Genomic DNA, 16528 nt, shown 5'->3' with positions numbered 1-16528 from the left:
GAGATGTGTGGCGAAACCAACCTCGCCTCTGGGTTTTGGAGGGGCCTGGCTGCTGGCCTCTTGCCCCAGGATTATGGGCCCTCTCATCAGCCAGGCCTCATTTGTTCACAAAGGACTCGAACTAACTTGAACTCCTGGTCAAATTCGTGCCATTGTGAAATGTTAAATGTCTGTGTATTGAAAAGGGTTGTGACATTGTATGTTTAAATGGTGATTTCTGTCTGTTGCCCCCACATGTGTATTGGTGATTTCCCTCTGTCTTGAGAGATAATTGGATTACTCCTCGGGTGTCTCCAGGGCAGAGAGGAGGAAACCATGATGCATTGTGGGGATGTATTGTCTCTGTGTATCCTGAATTGCTACATATCTGTCCTGTGTCGCAGTCTCCCTTCTGGTCCCCTAGGGGCGTGAACGATTGGTTGCTGTACTTACATTGTATGTGTTGTAACATATTGATTGGTCGTATTTCAAAACCCTGTGGGCGGACCTGTATTTGCAACAACTGTAATAAAAACCAGGCTGGGTGTGCCAGCACCTCAGACCACTGCTTGACCCTCAACACGGAGCCTTGTCTCGTTATTGGGGGGATCCACTGTATGCTGTTAGAGACTGATTGCCAGGAGTGTAAGCCGATTCCTGTTCGTCTGCTAGCAGCTATTCGCGAGGTTCCAGTTTGGAGTGCTATTTTGTATCCAGTTCGGGAGTTTGGTGTTCTGCAGTAGCTGTGCCTGTCTCTCAGAAAGGGGCATATCGCCTAAACGGATTTTAACCCCTTGTCTGCTGAAACGGTCCGTTACAATTATATTTTACCTTATGTACAGTCATGTGAAAAAATTAGGACACCCTTTGAAAGCATGTGGTTTTTTGTAACATTTTTAATAAATGGTTATTTCATCTCCGTTTCAACAATACAGAGAGATTAAAGTAATCCGACTAAACAAAGAAAACTGAAGAAAAGTCTTTTCAAGATCTTCTGTAAATGTCATTCTACAAAAATGCCTATTCTAACTGAGGAAAAAGATAGGACACCCTTGCCCCTAATAGCGAGTGTTACCTCCTTTGGCTGAAATAACTGCAGTGAGACGATTCTTGTAGCCATCTACCAGTCTTCGACATCGGTCTGAGGAAATTTTACCCCACTCCTCAATGCAGAACTTTTTCAGCTGTGAGATGTTTGAGGGGTTTCTTGCACATACAGCCCTTTTCAAGTCACCCCACAGCATCTCAATGGGATTCAAATCTGGACTTTGACTTGGCCATTCCAGGACTCTCCATTTCTTCTTTTTCAGCCAATCTTTGGTTGATTTACTAGTATGTTTTGGGTCATTGTCATGTTGCATGGTCCAGTTCCGCTTCAGCTTTAATTTTCTAACTGATGGTCTCACATGTTCTTCAAGCACCTTCTGATACACAGTAGAATTCATCGTGGATTCTATGATGGTGAGCTGACCAGGTCCTGCTGCAGCAAAGCAGCCCCAAACCATGACACTTCCACCTCCATGCTTCACAGTTGGTATGAGGTTCTTTTCTTGGAATGCTGTGTTTGGTTTACGCCAAACATGTCCTCTGCTGTTGTGTCCAAATAATTCAATTTTGGACTCATCTGTCCAAAGAACATTATTCCAGAAGTCCTGGTCTTTGTCAACTTTATCGCTGGCAAATGTCAGTCTGGCCTCGATGTTTCTCTTGGAAAGCAAAGGTTTCCTCCTTGCACACCTCCCATGCAAGTTAAACTTGTACAGTCTCTTTCTGATTGTAGAGGCATGTACTTCTACATCAACAGTAGCCAGAGCCTGCTGTAGTTCTCGAGATTACACTTTAGGGTTTTTGGATACCTCTTTTAGCATCTTGCGGTCTGCTCTTGGGGTGAACTTGCTGGGGCGACCAGTCCTGGGCATGTTGGCAGTTGTTTTGAAAGCCCTCCACTTGTAGACTATCTTCCGGACAGTGGAATGGCTGATTTCAAAATCTTTTGAGATCTTTTTAAATCCCTTCCCAGACTCATAGGCTGCTACAATCTTTTTTCTGAAGTCCTCTGACAGCTCTTTTGCTCTCACCATGGTGCTCACTCTCACTTCAACAGTCAGGAGCACACCAAACTAAATGTCTGAGGTTTAAATAGGGAAAGCCTCATTCAACATGCAGAGTAACGATCTACTAATTATGTGCACCTGGTGTGATATACCTGTGTGAGATCTGAGCCAATTTAAGAGGGAATACATGTGAGGGTGTCCTATCTTTTTCCTCAGTTAGAATAGGCATTTTTGTAGAATGACATTTACAGAAGATCTTGAAAAGACTTTTCTTCAGTTTTCTTTGTTTAGTTGGATTACTTTAATCTCTCTGTATTGTTGAAACGGAGATGAAATAACCATTTATTAAAAATGTTACAAAAAACCACATGCTTTCAAAGGGTGTCCTAATTTTTTCACATGACTGTATGTACTATTTTATGCTAGTAACTTTTTATATTAAATGTGGTAATAGACATTTGTTTCCTGGTGGTCCCGGATATTTTGAGTGCCCTGCTATTATTCATACTTTTTGCACCATTTTTTCTGGATTCCGGTGGGTCCGTGGAGTGAGCACCTGGCCTTTTGGGAGTGTTTGGGGTGAGCCGCTGTTTCCATATTCCAAGCATCTACTGTTAGCCTAGCGCATTGAGGATGTGTAGTTTATAAGGCTCACCAAACAGCACATGGTCAGATCATGCCACTGCTTTATGGAGTGTATCGGCGCCCGTTTCAGAAGCAGTCAGCCCTTTCAGGGAGGATCAGATGAGGACCCATTCATTTCAATGGCAGCCCCGCAAAAAAAGACAGAACATGTCCTATTCTTTTCCATTTTGTGGACAAGGATAGGACATTTCTAGAGGAGGTTGAAATAAAATGGTGGCCAGGATCTATGATAGAGTGAAGCTATCTACCGAACGAATGATCTATGAAAAACACGAGAGATAGAGTATGCATCTGAGTGCCAGGGGTGTGCACTGAACCCCCCCTTCCCCCCCATGTGTGTCGCCAGCTGGTTTACTTGGCTGTACAAATTGGGGCAGGGTTCTGGGACCATCTACCTCATGATTTTGGTATACAGCTTTCTGCTGGACTACTACTAGAGGTCACATATTGCTCTCTCATTTTCAGCAATGGGTTCATCTATAATCAGATGTACTTTATTTTCTAGTATTGATGTATCTTGGCTATAATGTTGTGTTTTACTATTGTATTTCATACATGACACATTATGGTCTGGGCCCCATGTGATACAAGGGGGTGTCTTGAGCGACACTTTGATGGTGGCACCTCACCCCAGCATGTCTGTATACAGATTTTTAATGTGGATTTTTTGTTACAAGAAAATCTGTATATGTTTTGAATTTTTGGATGTGCAGTTATTTCTGTGGCCCTGCTTTTTGGATCTTTTACTTATGTCCAGCCTAAGTCCACTAGCAGTTACAACTTTATTCTATTCCTAGATCAAGGAATCAAAGTTTATAATGTTTGGCTTGATCAATGCAAAACAAATTTCATACGTCATTCCTACACGATTCTTACCCATTATTTTTAGGCATGCAGATATGGGGGTATGCGAAACTCAAACAGCCAATTGTCTGCCTTCTGGTGCAAAAACGGGCTTCAGCTCCAGAAGGGATCTCCAATTATAACAATAATTTGACACAATTTCGCTTTCAGCTCTAATACCTTACTACTCTTGTGCCTTGTGTATGCCAGTGTCCTATGTACTGATGCCAGGAATAGTAGGATGGTAGGATTAGTGCTGGTTGTCCAAGTCTATCTACAAACCAAGCTTCCATAGAAAGTTAAAAAGGTAGGCAAATTTTGGGGAGGATCTAGAAAAAAGCTTGTTAAAATAACACTTGTCATGTTTGGTTACACATGAACAGATCAGACTGTAATTTAATATCATACAAGCAACAAAATGAGCTCCGGGCTTTTAATATTCATGACCAATCCTCAGATTGGCGGACTCTGACACCCGCCATCTTCGCCAATCAGCTGCATGAAGAGAAGGCACGTGACGTGCCGCATGCCATCTCCTGTCTCTCTTCCTGCTTGCCATAGACATGGCAGCAGCGAGCAAGAAGAGAGACAGGAGATGGCACGAGCATGCCTTCTCCTGCTACAGCTGATCGGCAGGGGTGCCGGGTGTCAGACCTCCACAGATCTGATATTGAAGACCTATCCTGAGGATAGGTCAATATTAAAAACCTGGAAAGCCCCTTTAAAAATACTAGATCTCCATTATACCAGCTGTCATGTTAAAGAGTATTTCTACCCACAGCATGAAGTGACTATTAGCAAGTCATAAGTTACAGAAGCCAAACTCTGAAAACTATTACGTGGGACATTTATCAAAACTGGTGTAAAAGAAAACTGGCTTAGTTGCCCATAGAAACCAATCAGATTCCACCTTTCATTTTTCAGAGCTCCTTAGGAAAATTAAAGGTAGAATCTGATTGGTTGTTATAGGCCAGTTTTCCTTCATAGCAGTTTTCATAAATCTCCCACAGAATTTGTTCTACTTATGGTACTGCTATTTTTCAGGTTTCTTTTTCAGGTTTTAGCAAAAGGGACAACAGAAAGGGCAGCCATATTGGTTGTTACTTTTGATTTCACTTCTCAAGAATGATGGTAAAACTGGCACTTTGTTTTTGCAAAAATTGATGACCAACGATAATTACGTTACTTTTATTCTGCCGATAGCAAAAATGGTCACCATAATAAAACAGAAAAATGCCAGTACCTAAGGGGGCCGTCACATATGTACAACTTTTCCATCAGTACAGACATAAAAGAACTGGCCAGCCATGACTGCTAAAAGTGACCTCAGGGTTCCTGAATAAATATTACAAAAATAAGTTTAAATAAAAATGGCCATAAGCTCCCAAATCAGAAGTTACAGCAATAATCAGCTTTACATTTTGGGCAGAAATCCACTTTAATACAGCTCAGAGTGGAAATCCAATACTAACTTGTGTTCCTTAAAAGGTCACCACAAGGTTTAATCAGCAAATATTTCCCTACAATGCGGAGTTCTAACTGTGGAACTCATCTAAGCTCCCACAGTGCACTGGACTAATATCAGGAAACCTACAGAATTCAGCTTTAGACGTAAATAAAGGAGAAACCGTATCAAGACCGGTAAAGCAAGCGTTTAAAATATATAAAAGCTTGAAAAAATTTATAAACAGGTTATCCCCCAGCTGTTTGAAGAGGCTGCGGTCCAGTGTACTTCCAATAATAGACGCTGCACTTTTTTTTTCTTTTTTCTTTTTAATAAATGAAACATGACAAGAGTATGCCCTAGCTAACTAGAACAATAGACAATGACTCAGATGTTATCAGAATGAGACATTTGCCAACCTGCCAGCAGTGCAGCTCTGGTGCTTTTAATTAATATGATTTGTATTGTTTTTTTCTCTTTATGCTATGATGGTTGTGGTCACATATGCTTCAGACCTATAATATATAGGGATATATAACATGGTTATAAGGGAAAATAATAGCATTCTGAATACAGAATGCATAGTAAAACAGCGCTGGAGGGGTTAAAAAAATAAATAAAAAAATCATTTAACTCACCTTAATCCACTTGATCGCGTAGCCCGGCATCTCCGTCTGTCTCTTTTACTGACTAGGACCTGTGGTGAGCATTAATTATAGTTCAAGGACCTGTGATGACGTCACTCCGGTCATCACATGGTACGTCACATGATCATTTACCATGGTAAAAGATCATGTGACGTACCATGTGATGACCGGAGTGACGTCATCACAGGTCCTTGAACTATAATTAATGCTCACCACAGGTCCTAGTCAGTAAAAGAGACAGACGGAGATGCCGGGCTACGCGATCAAGTGGATTAAGGTGAGTTAAATGATTTTTTTTTTTTTTTAACCCCTCCAGCGATGTTTTGCTATGCATTCTGTATACAGAATGCTATTATTTTCCCTTATAACCATGTTATAAGGGAAAATAATACAATCCACAGAACACCGATCCCAAGCCCGAACTTCTGTGAAGAAGTTCGGGTACCAAACACGCACGATTTTTCTCACGCGAGTGCAAAACGCATTACAATGTTTTGCACTCGCGCGGAAAAATCGCGGGTGTTCCCGCAACGCACTCGCACATTTTTCCGCAACGCCCGTGTGAAAGAGGCCTAAAAGTATTTTTCCCACATGATGAACGAAAAAAATAAATGCTAAAACCGAATCCTCACACAACTTCGTAGAGGTAAAAACAAATACAAAAAAGTTGTCAGAATATGGCAATGCAAAAAAAAATAATAAAAAATACCAAATTTTTTATTTTTTCCAAAATTATATATTTTTTAAAGTATGAAAACACAATAAAAACCATAAAAATGTTGTATCACTAATTGTACAGACCCACAAAATGAAGTTAATATGTAATTTTTACCACATAGGGAACACCATAAAATTTAAACCCATAAAACTATGGCAGATTTTTTTCCCCATTTTGATTTTCTTTCCAGATTCCCACTACATCATATGCAATATTATATGGTGCATATGAAAACTGGAAACTGCAAAACTACCAACAAAAAAAAGCCCTAATTTGGATAAATGAATGGAAAAATAAAAAGTTAATTCTCCTGGAAGGCAGGGAGTATAAACTCAAAAGTAAATGAATAAATAATTCAACTGCATTTAGTTACCTGCAAGTTTTCTCTTAATGTACTTCTGACTTATGATTAAATATGTAAGCGGTTTCCATAGAAGTCACAACTTGGATGGGACGGCATTCTTCCTGTGGCATATAACCACAGGGTTGTCCAAGTTATCTTTATTGATGACCTATCCTCAGGATTGGTCATCAACATCAGATCGGTGGGGGTCCAACACCCCGACCCATCAACTGGATGAAGAGTAGGTGCGCGCCGTTTTTATCTGCTAGCTGTCACAACAAGCAGCAGTGATCAATGTAATTACACGGCTTTGTAGTATACAGTTCAATAGGAACGATCCGTCCCATTGAAGTGACTGGGAAGGCTTAGGTGTAATTACACCTGCTCACCGCTGCTGATGCGACGGCGAGCGGGTAAACAATGAAGAGTAGGCAGCGCTGGCATGACAGGCGCCTTCCCTTCAACCAGGGTGTCGGACCCTCGCCGATCTGACATTGATGATCTATCCTCAGGATTGGTCAGCAATAAAAATAACTTGGACAACTAACCCTTTGAGGACCAAGGGACGTATTTGTCCCATGTTTTTAATTGTCTGTATTATCTGATTAAGGCTACTTTCACACTAGCGGTTTTCTTTTCCGTCACAGGGGCTCTATACCGGAAAAGAACTGATCAGGCATATCCCCATGCATTCTGAATGGAGAGTAATCAGTTCAGGATGCATCAGGATGCATTTTGACTGATCAGGCAAAAGAGAAAACCATAGCATGCTACAGTTTTATCTCTGGCGAAAAAAACTGAAGACTTGCCTGAATTCCAGATCTGGCATTTTTTTTTCCATAGGAATGTATTAGCAGACCTTTAAAAATGAGAAAACAAATAATTACCGGATCCGTTTTGCCTGATGACACCGGAAAAACTGATCCGGTACTGCAATGCATTTTTCTGATTGATCAGTCTGAAAAATGCCTGATCAGTCAGACAAAATGACATGCGTTTGCATACAGTTTGCCTGATCAGGCAGTCAGTTCAGGCAAACTGAATCAAACAACTCAAGTGTGAAAGTACCCTAAGAATTTAAAATACTTTTTTTTTTTTTTTTTTTTTTGAGTCAAAATATAAGTTCTTATCAACAAATGGATCTAGCTTTTTGCCAGTTATTTCATGAAATGGCTTAGTTACAGCAACTGAAGTGTACGGACTTCAGTTGCTGTAACAAAAAAAAATTTGCTTCATTTGGCTCTCCATTAAAAGTAACCTAAATAGTCACATTTGTCCCGTGTCATAACTCCTCCCCCAAAAATGACAAGTGTGGAAATGCTTTTATTTATTGTTCAAATACATTCTTAAATGGGAAAAAATATAATTATTTTTATATTGATGACGGTAATCTTATGGTCCTCAAGGTAAAAAGGCACCATGAAAATGCAGTCTCTTCTGCAGACAGCAGACTATAGGGGAGGAGGAGCTCAACAGATTGATATATCGTTTTTGGGAATAGGTTAAAGGGGTTATCCGACGATTAAGGTAAAAAAATTAAAAAAAATAAAGAAAAAATAAAAACTTACAACCACTTTCTAACAAAGCTAGAACCAGCCCTGTACCTCACATGGATCCAGAGTTCTTCCCAGTCATTGCTCCAAATGTTCTACTAAAGTTATTTCAAGATGACAGCTCTGGGGGCATGTCCTGTCTGCTTTAGCAAGTGGCAGTTGAAGGCTAGAACTGAGCATGAGCTCAGTGACCAGGACATAGAAATTGGAAAAAGAGCAAACAGCAGATTGTGCTATACAGATCATTTTATTGAGCAGCCCAGTGGATGTAATACATTTTTAGGGTTCATTCACACGTCCGCATGAATGGGTCCCGCCATTTTGCGGAACGGGTGCTGACCCATCAGTGTGCAGTCCGCAGCTGCACTTCCGTTCTGCAAAAAAATAGAAAAAGTCCTATTCTTGTCCGCAGACACGGACAAGAAAAGGCATTTCTATTTAAAGTGCCTGGCATGTGTGGTCCGCCAGGGCCCGTGTTTTGCGTAACCGCAATTTGCGGACCGCAAAACACTTGCGGAGGTGTGAATGGACCCTTAATTACATGAAATTACAACAAGTATTCAGATTCTGGTGCTGGTTCGAAAACTGTAGAATATTATTTGTGGGACAACCCCTTTATGTGATGCAAAATGTAATGTATACATTTAGATCTCAGCTTTTTGTTTTCCTCGAAGTCATGTGGGCAGCGTCACTCAGTGGCTGACCACTAAGACTGCAAGACTAAGCATACAAGGAAAGATATCAGAATGGCCACCTACATTGACTACCAAGCATAAAAATAGCAGACTGTTAAAAGCATAAATTACAATTTATACTGAATCTTTCCACTAAACTATATATCAATCTGCCCAGCTCTTTCTGCTCTATAGCATGCTGCCAGCAGATTAGGTTTACTTTAAAAAGCTACCCTTGCTATGGACGTGGGGATCCAAAATGGATCAACAAACTGCAAAGAACACCTTTCACCCAGTGATCATCCGAGTGTGCACACGGATCAAGACCACAGGCAGGCAGGAGAAATGACAGGTGGTACCTGCCACAACATTATCCTCTAGTGCGGCCTGTTACCTCTCTGCTAAGCAAATAAAGCGCAGAGCTGAAATCAGGATTATGCTCTCATGCAAAAATGAAACAGATACATTGCAGGTACTATTAAACCTTCTTGAAAATGGCTACACCTCACTGGGCACCTCATACCGGAACGTGACACAGGTACGGAGGATAAATATTCACGTGAAAACCGATAGACATTGATGAGATGTGAGAAAAGATTACGTAGAAAAAGACATACTTTACATACTACTAGTGTAAACAGATAAAAATTATCCTTTTCTATTGTTTTTGGACCAACATTTTCAGAAGATACAAATATATTTTGCCTTCATAAAAAAAAAAAATTCACAGTGTGACTCCCCCAGAACTGCACATGAGTAACCAAGATAAAGTATGATGCTATGGGCTTATGTGTTCACAGCCCGTCGACTAGGTCCGATACTGAAAAGAGATTGGAGAATGTCAAACTACAAGGTCGGAAATGCCCTAAAATCTGCAGCAATAATTGCATAAATTCTGTTCTGAACAGGGCTGCGGTGTAGAAAACTCTAAAAGGACACAATAAGGACCAGATTATCTCCAGAAATCTAGACCCAAATGATCAGCAGAACCAACAGCATAATAGACTGAGAAATCTCCTGGATGGGATCATAGTGGTGGAGGATACAGTCAGGTCCTTTCTGATAGCGAGTCTAATGTACTGTACTCATGATCACCTGAGTACAGTACGTAGGCCCACAGCATTATACTGGACAGCCTACACCTACACAGCATCATACTTTATAGCCTAACCCATGCCGGGTGTAGCAGGTGCTTGACACCCATGTAGTTTATATGCTATCGCGGATTGTCGCGGCTTGCCAATGGGTTAAAATGGCAACTAGAGGACAAGCTATGGTTTCCAGCTCTTTGGCAGGGCTTCATAGGCTACCTCTCAATGTAAAAAAAAAAAATCCTGAATTGATGGGAGCTTTTTTGCTCCCATCAATTCAGGTGATAAAAAAAGTGATAAAAAAATAATTCAAAAAAGGAAAAAAAAAAGCTTGGCAATTAAGGCCCAAAATAGGCTGGTCTCTGCAGGGTTAAAGGCTAGACAACTCTTAGAACATAATTCCTACATGTCCTCCATCTTTTACACCTCCTATTTTAAGGTTTCTGAGTAGCAGTACTATTGGTATTATGGGGATCACTTTCTCTGTCCATTGAGTACCCCATGTCTAGGATACTTTTAAAAGCATTCTACAAAATCCACAAAACCTGTAGGCAGAAGCAATACGGACCATTTACACTGCTGTAGATCCAATGAATGGAGACAAATGAAAAGTGGTGCACTATGAATGACATGAAGCATTTCTCACAGAATCAAATACACTGAAAAGCCTCAGATCAATAAGGGTCTATTCACATGTCCGTAAATGTTCTGCGGATCCACAAAACACAGACACTGGCAATGTGCATTCCGCAATTTGCAGACCGCACATCACCGGCACTATGATAGAAAATGCCTAATCTGGTCCGCAATTGCAGACAAGAATAGGACATGTGCTATTTTTTTGCGGAAACGGAAGCACAGATGCAGAAGTGCGGATCCGCAAATGCGGACAGCACATTCCGACCCGGTTGAAAATGAATGGGTCTGCACCCGTTCCGCAAAATTGCGGAACGGATGCGGACCCATTTTGAGGACGTGTGAATGGACCCTAATAAATCTGCAGTGCAGCACAAGAGAGGCATCAAATACAACCCGAAAGGCTGGTTTCACACACAGTATTAAAAATAAAATAAAAAAATGCAGTTTTTTTTCAGCCAAAGCCAGAATTGGATCCAGCAGGGAGGAAAAGTATAAATCCTTCAATTATACTTCTCATTCCATTTGAATCTGCCTCTGGCTTGGCTAAAAAAGCTGCATGAAAGACTGCCAAAAAACGGTTTTTGTTTTTTAGCTCTAAAAAACGCCACGTGTAAAACCACCAAAAAGGAAGCTTGGTAGTCCGTTAAATAACACTGCGCAACAATGATTTTGCTACTGAGAGAAAAACATGCGATTTATACTAAAAATGAGCGAGCCGATTCCAAATATGAACTCGTAATTTTCCTGACACGTCTAGATTTTAACCCCTTAAGGACCCTGGGATTTTCCATTTTTGAGTTTTCGTTTTTCACTCCCCGCCTTCCCATAGTCCTTTTATTTTTACATTCACATAGCCTTATGAGGGCTTATTTTTAGCGGGAAAAGTTGCACTTTCTAATGGCACCATTTATGGTTGCATGTCATGTAGTATGAAGCGGGAAAAAAAATCCAAATGGGGTAGAATTGGGAAAAAACGCAATTCTGATCAAAGGTTTTTTATAATTTTTTTACACTGTACACTATGCGGTAAAATTGACCTGTTATCTTCATTCTCCAGGTCAGCACAGTTACAACAATACCACACTTGTATAATTTTTCTTGCGTTTTAATACTGAAAAAAAAAAAAAAAAAAACACCTTTGAGGGAAAAAAAAAATTTGATAACCATATTCTGACCCCTATAACTTTTTTTGTAGTTATGTGTATGGGGCTGTGTGAGGGCTTATTTTTTGTGAGACAATCTGTTCTTTTCAGTGATACCAATTTGAAGTGTGTGCGACTTTTTGATGACTTTTTATAAAAAAAATTATTGGGTAGTTGAAGTGCCAAAAAATGGCAAATTGGCTGTTTTTTTTTTTTGTTTGTTTGTTTTTTCCCCGTTACGCCATTTCTCATATGCAATTATTATTGTTATATTTTAATAGCATGGCCATGATGTTTATTTTTTTTTATTAAGTATTTTTATTTTAAGGAAAGGGGGGTAATCTGAACTTGAGCAGAAGTGCGTGACTTCCGCTTCCGGACTGCGCAGATGCCGTGGTCACATTTGACCATGACATCTGAAAGGGAAAATGTATGCGATCAGCCTTATGCCATTTTAAAATAGCAGAAGCCCGGCGGCTATGGCGCCCGCTGCACGTGCAAGCAGGTGCCATGTTTGGGGACCGGACTTCCTCCGTACATGCAAAACCTATTCAGTTATAATATTAATGCATTATTTTGGAGATATTCCAATGGACATGTCCAGACCTGCTCGGACGCACTCAGGCTGATGTCAGCAGTAAGTATATGAGGCAAGCTGGACAGATTTTGATAAAGTGATCTGTTATAGTGCTATCAGTTTTGAAACTTAAAATGGATAAACGCAAATGTGTTAACGATCCAGACAATTTCTGCTACAAATGTGGCAAATACACTACTTATGATCAGCGCAAGAATCTGACAAAGCGAGTGTGTCTTGCAGCTTGGGATGCATTTGTGCTAGTAATGCAGAACTTCCTTGGGAACAGATGAGCTGCAAACTATGCTGAATTTGTAGACAACATGCTTACAGCATATGAACAACTTGGCTGCCGAATGTCATTGAAAGTGCATTTCTTACATTCCCATCTTGACTTTTTCCCACCCAATTTGTGATGCGTAAGTGAACAACATGTAGAAATATCTTTATGGAACCGCTCTCCAATGGAGAACAGGTATCAAGGCTGCTGGAATCCCAACATGATGGGGGACTACTGCTGGTTTTTTCAACTGTAAAATATGACCGTTCGCAAAAGCAGAAACCTGAAGCACTTTTAACAGTACTGGTCCTTGCTCAAGTAAGACTTTAAAACTGAAGAAGAAAAGTGTTTTTTATTTGTTGCATGGTGTAACCCAAGGCTCCTCAAAGTAAAAGACACCCAACTGTAGCTGGCTGTCCAGGGGTTTCTCATCAGTACACTGTCTTTTCCCTTTCTGGTTTCACTGGTATGATGTTTGAGTTTTCTTGCTGCTAGAAGACAGTTGATTCCTATTGAGAATTGTCAGTAAGTCTCCACAGACTGTTGAATCTCTTCACTGAGAACCTGTATCTCCTAGAGCTGAGCCAAAGGTATCTAATCCAGCCAGGTCCCCGCTATGTACTAATGTGGAGAAAGAACCCCCAAAACAGCAGTTACTGATGGGTGTCTCTTCCTTTTGGAAGAGTCTCTGGTTAGGATGGTACGTATTAGCTCTCTTCCAGAAGGGCTAAAACAAAATTTACATACCTAGGCAATGAAAGTCACCAAGTTTGGTGCTTATCCTGCTTTAGCAAAATTTTACAACTTTTTAGGAGTTTGGCACCCTGCTCAACATATTTCCAAAAAGAGGGCAGAGTGGGAAGGAGTGACTGGTGCTGGGCCAGGCACTGCCTGCCTGGCACATTTATTATAGTCTATGCCAGGAAGGGAGCGACGGGGAACAGGCAAGTACGTTTTTTCCCAACAAGTACAGCAGACTGGGGTTGACGGCTAAAGGTGGACAACAGCTTTAAAATAAAATGTCCTTTCTTGGTGCAGTGCCTGGATGTACTCCGCTGGAACCCGCATCAAGTGTTCACTTGCAGTTTAGCTAAACCAAGAAACCGTTGCGGTTTCTGCAGAGAAATACGCTGCAGATTTTGCAGAGGTGCCGGACATATTTTACAGACACGAATTACGATTGAAATCAGTATCTGGCACATGGACCTCCCAAGATGCAACATTATTAAGAGGTCCCCTAATGCCTCATTCACACAGTGTTTGGTCAGTGATTTTGAGCCAAAACCTTATGTCTGTGGAGGCTCCAATCCTGGTTTTGGCTCACAATCACTGACCTAACACTGATGTATGAATGAGGCTTAAGCCAGGATTTTGGTGCATTTGTGTTTTAAAATTAAAACCGATGTAAGTAAGGCCAGTCTTAAGACCACATTTTTTTTTAGTAAGATACAGAACAAGACATGCCATATTCTTTTGTCTTTAGTTAAAACTTCCTGGAGAGCCGATGCGGGAACTTACCATGTTTTGCTCGGAAGAGTACTGTATCCTTAGTGTGTCCATTGCTCGGATCATAGATTGCATGGCAGTAAATATGTTTTGATAAACCAGCTTTGTGAATCCTCGTCGATCTTCATCTGTGTAACCAGAGCCGTGAATAATTCTCATCTGCTTAATAAAGGTGCTTTTCCCACTCTCACCAGTGCCTGAGGGTATCAAACAGAAGGTTTATTAGATGGTCAATTTCTTTTGCAATTTTTCTATTTTCCATATACAAAAACAGCATGCCATTTTTATTTTTCCTCAGGTAACTTCCACAAGTTAAAATGGTTCAAAAGGCGGAAAAAAGTCTGGAATAGGGATGAGCGAACTTGTGTTTTAAAAGTTCAGGTATTATTACAATTCCGATATGGATTCCATTACCACGGGCCATAACGAAATTCTATGATGGAATGCCTTTAAGAGGCATTCCGTCATAATAGAAGTCTATGGGCAGCATAACGGATCAGTTTGGTTTCAGTTATGCAGTGTATGGTCACATGACACAGCTAAGGATCAGAAGGGAGGTTATAACTTACAAATACAGTCGCCTGTAAGAAGATTACCTTCACCCCGGTTAATATCATGTATCTTTCTAAGGCCCCTTTCACACGGGTGAGTATTCCACGTGGGTGCAATGTGTGAGGTGAACGCATTGCACCCGCACTGAATCCTAACCCATTTATTTCAATGGGGCTGTGTACATGAGCGATGTTTTTCACACATCATGCAGGCCCCATAGAAATGAATAGAACGGCGTAAAAATCGCATAGCATCCGCAAGCAAGTGCGGATGCGATTTTCACGGGTGGTTGCTAAGGAGATGAGGGATGAGTGACCCGGGACCCCAATTACTTTATTATTTTCAAAGAAGAGGATTCCGGCTGCGTAATCAAGTGGATGGGGTGAGTAATGTTTTTATTATTTTTTAACCCTCAATTGACATTATACTATGCATTCTGTATTAAAGAATGGTATTATTTTCCATTATAACCATGTTATAATGGAAAATAATAAAATCCACAGAACACCGAACCCAAACCCGAACTTCAGTGAAGAAGTCTGGGTTCGGGTCTGGGTACCAAACATTCAGTTTATAACGCGCGTGCAAAACGCATTGCACTCGCGTGGAAAAAAATTGAAGAACGCAACAATATTCCCTGAACGCACCCGCAACGCCCGTGGGAAAGAGGCCTAACTGGTCTGAGAATTAAAAAAAACATTTGTGGAAGTACTTTAAACAACCACATGCACTAAATCACCCCAAAAAAAAGTAAGTGTCATTAAAGGGTTAACCTCCAAACACTTTCCCTAACCACTACTAAGGGAACATTCTTACTGGGGCCTGTCGCACAGATATAGATAGATAGATATATGGTCTGTCTTTTGTGTATGCACGGCCAAATGACTGGACTGATCTGCACCAAATTTGGCACATAGGTACTTGTCCGGGAAGGTTTTAGACCCAGTCTCAGCTCTCTAAGATTCACTGTTATTGAGATAATTCAAAAAAAATGCAAATATGGCACAATCACACAGTTAAGGGGGGATGGGCCACTGTGGAGACCACAGTTAAGGGGGGATGGGCCACTGTGGAGACCACAGTTAAAGGGGGGATGGGCCACTGTGGAGACCACAGTTAAGGGGGGATGGGCCACTGTGGAGACCACAGTTAAGGGGGGATGGGCCACTGTGGAGACCACAGTTAAGGGGGGATAGGCCACTGTGGAGACCACAGTTAAGGGGGGATGGGCCACTGTGGAGACCACAGTTAAGGGGGGATGGGCCACTGTGGAGACCACAGTAAAGGTGATGGACCACTGTGGAGACTACAGTTAAGGGTCAGGGCGCTGTGGAGGTCACAGTTAAGGGTCAAGGTGCTGTGGAGGTCACAGTTAAGGGTCAAGGTGCTGTGGAGGCCAGAGTTAAGGTGCGGAGTGTTAAGGAAGTCACATTTTAAGGGATGGGGCACTGTGGAGGTCACTGGATATATCTTTTAATCACACACACAAAGATTACATGAAATAGGTGAAATATACCCGTGTGAAGCCGGGTTATTCTGCTAGTAATCTAGAACAGAGACAGAAGGCAGTAATAACCAATGAGCTTTTCCTGCTGGAAAGTGAAGGAAAACACTCATTGTATGACTAGGAGGCAGGATAGCAGGGAAGGAAAGGTCCCCACTTAGGGCCCTATTAGTCTCCCATTCACACTACCATATTTTTCATCCGCATCAGAGCTGCACTTTGTGGAGCGGATGCAGACCGATTCATTTCACTGGGGGGGTCACAAATAACAGGGACTGCACACCATATGCTGTCTGCATGCGGAAGTCAGTTCCACATAAAAATAGAACATGTCCTA

At 41.3% G+C, this 16528-nt stretch overlaps 1 protein-coding gene across 1 annotated transcript in view; it reads right to left on the bottom strand.

Moving 5' to 3' along the window:
* LOC120989137 (guanine nucleotide-binding protein subunit alpha-14) overlaps nt 1-16528 on the bottom strand; it is a 158819-nt gene that overhangs the window by 68478 nt on the left and 73813 nt on the right. Inside the window, exon 2 of the mRNA XM_040417054.1 lies at nt 14148-14332. Within this exon, the coding sequence (XP_040272988.1) occupies nt 14148-14332 (185 nt within the window). The remainder of the gene's footprint in view (nt 1-14147; nt 14333-16528) is intronic.

The sequence above is a fragment of the Bufo bufo genome, chromosome 2, assembly GCF_905171765.1.
Source record: "Bufo bufo chromosome 2, aBufBuf1.1, whole genome shotgun sequence".
In the NCBI taxonomy this organism is placed as follows: domain Eukaryota; kingdom Metazoa; phylum Chordata; class Amphibia; order Anura; family Bufonidae; genus Bufo; species Bufo bufo.
Note: the sequence above shows the minus strand (reverse complement) of the source record. Positions and strands in the feature narration are given on the sequence as shown.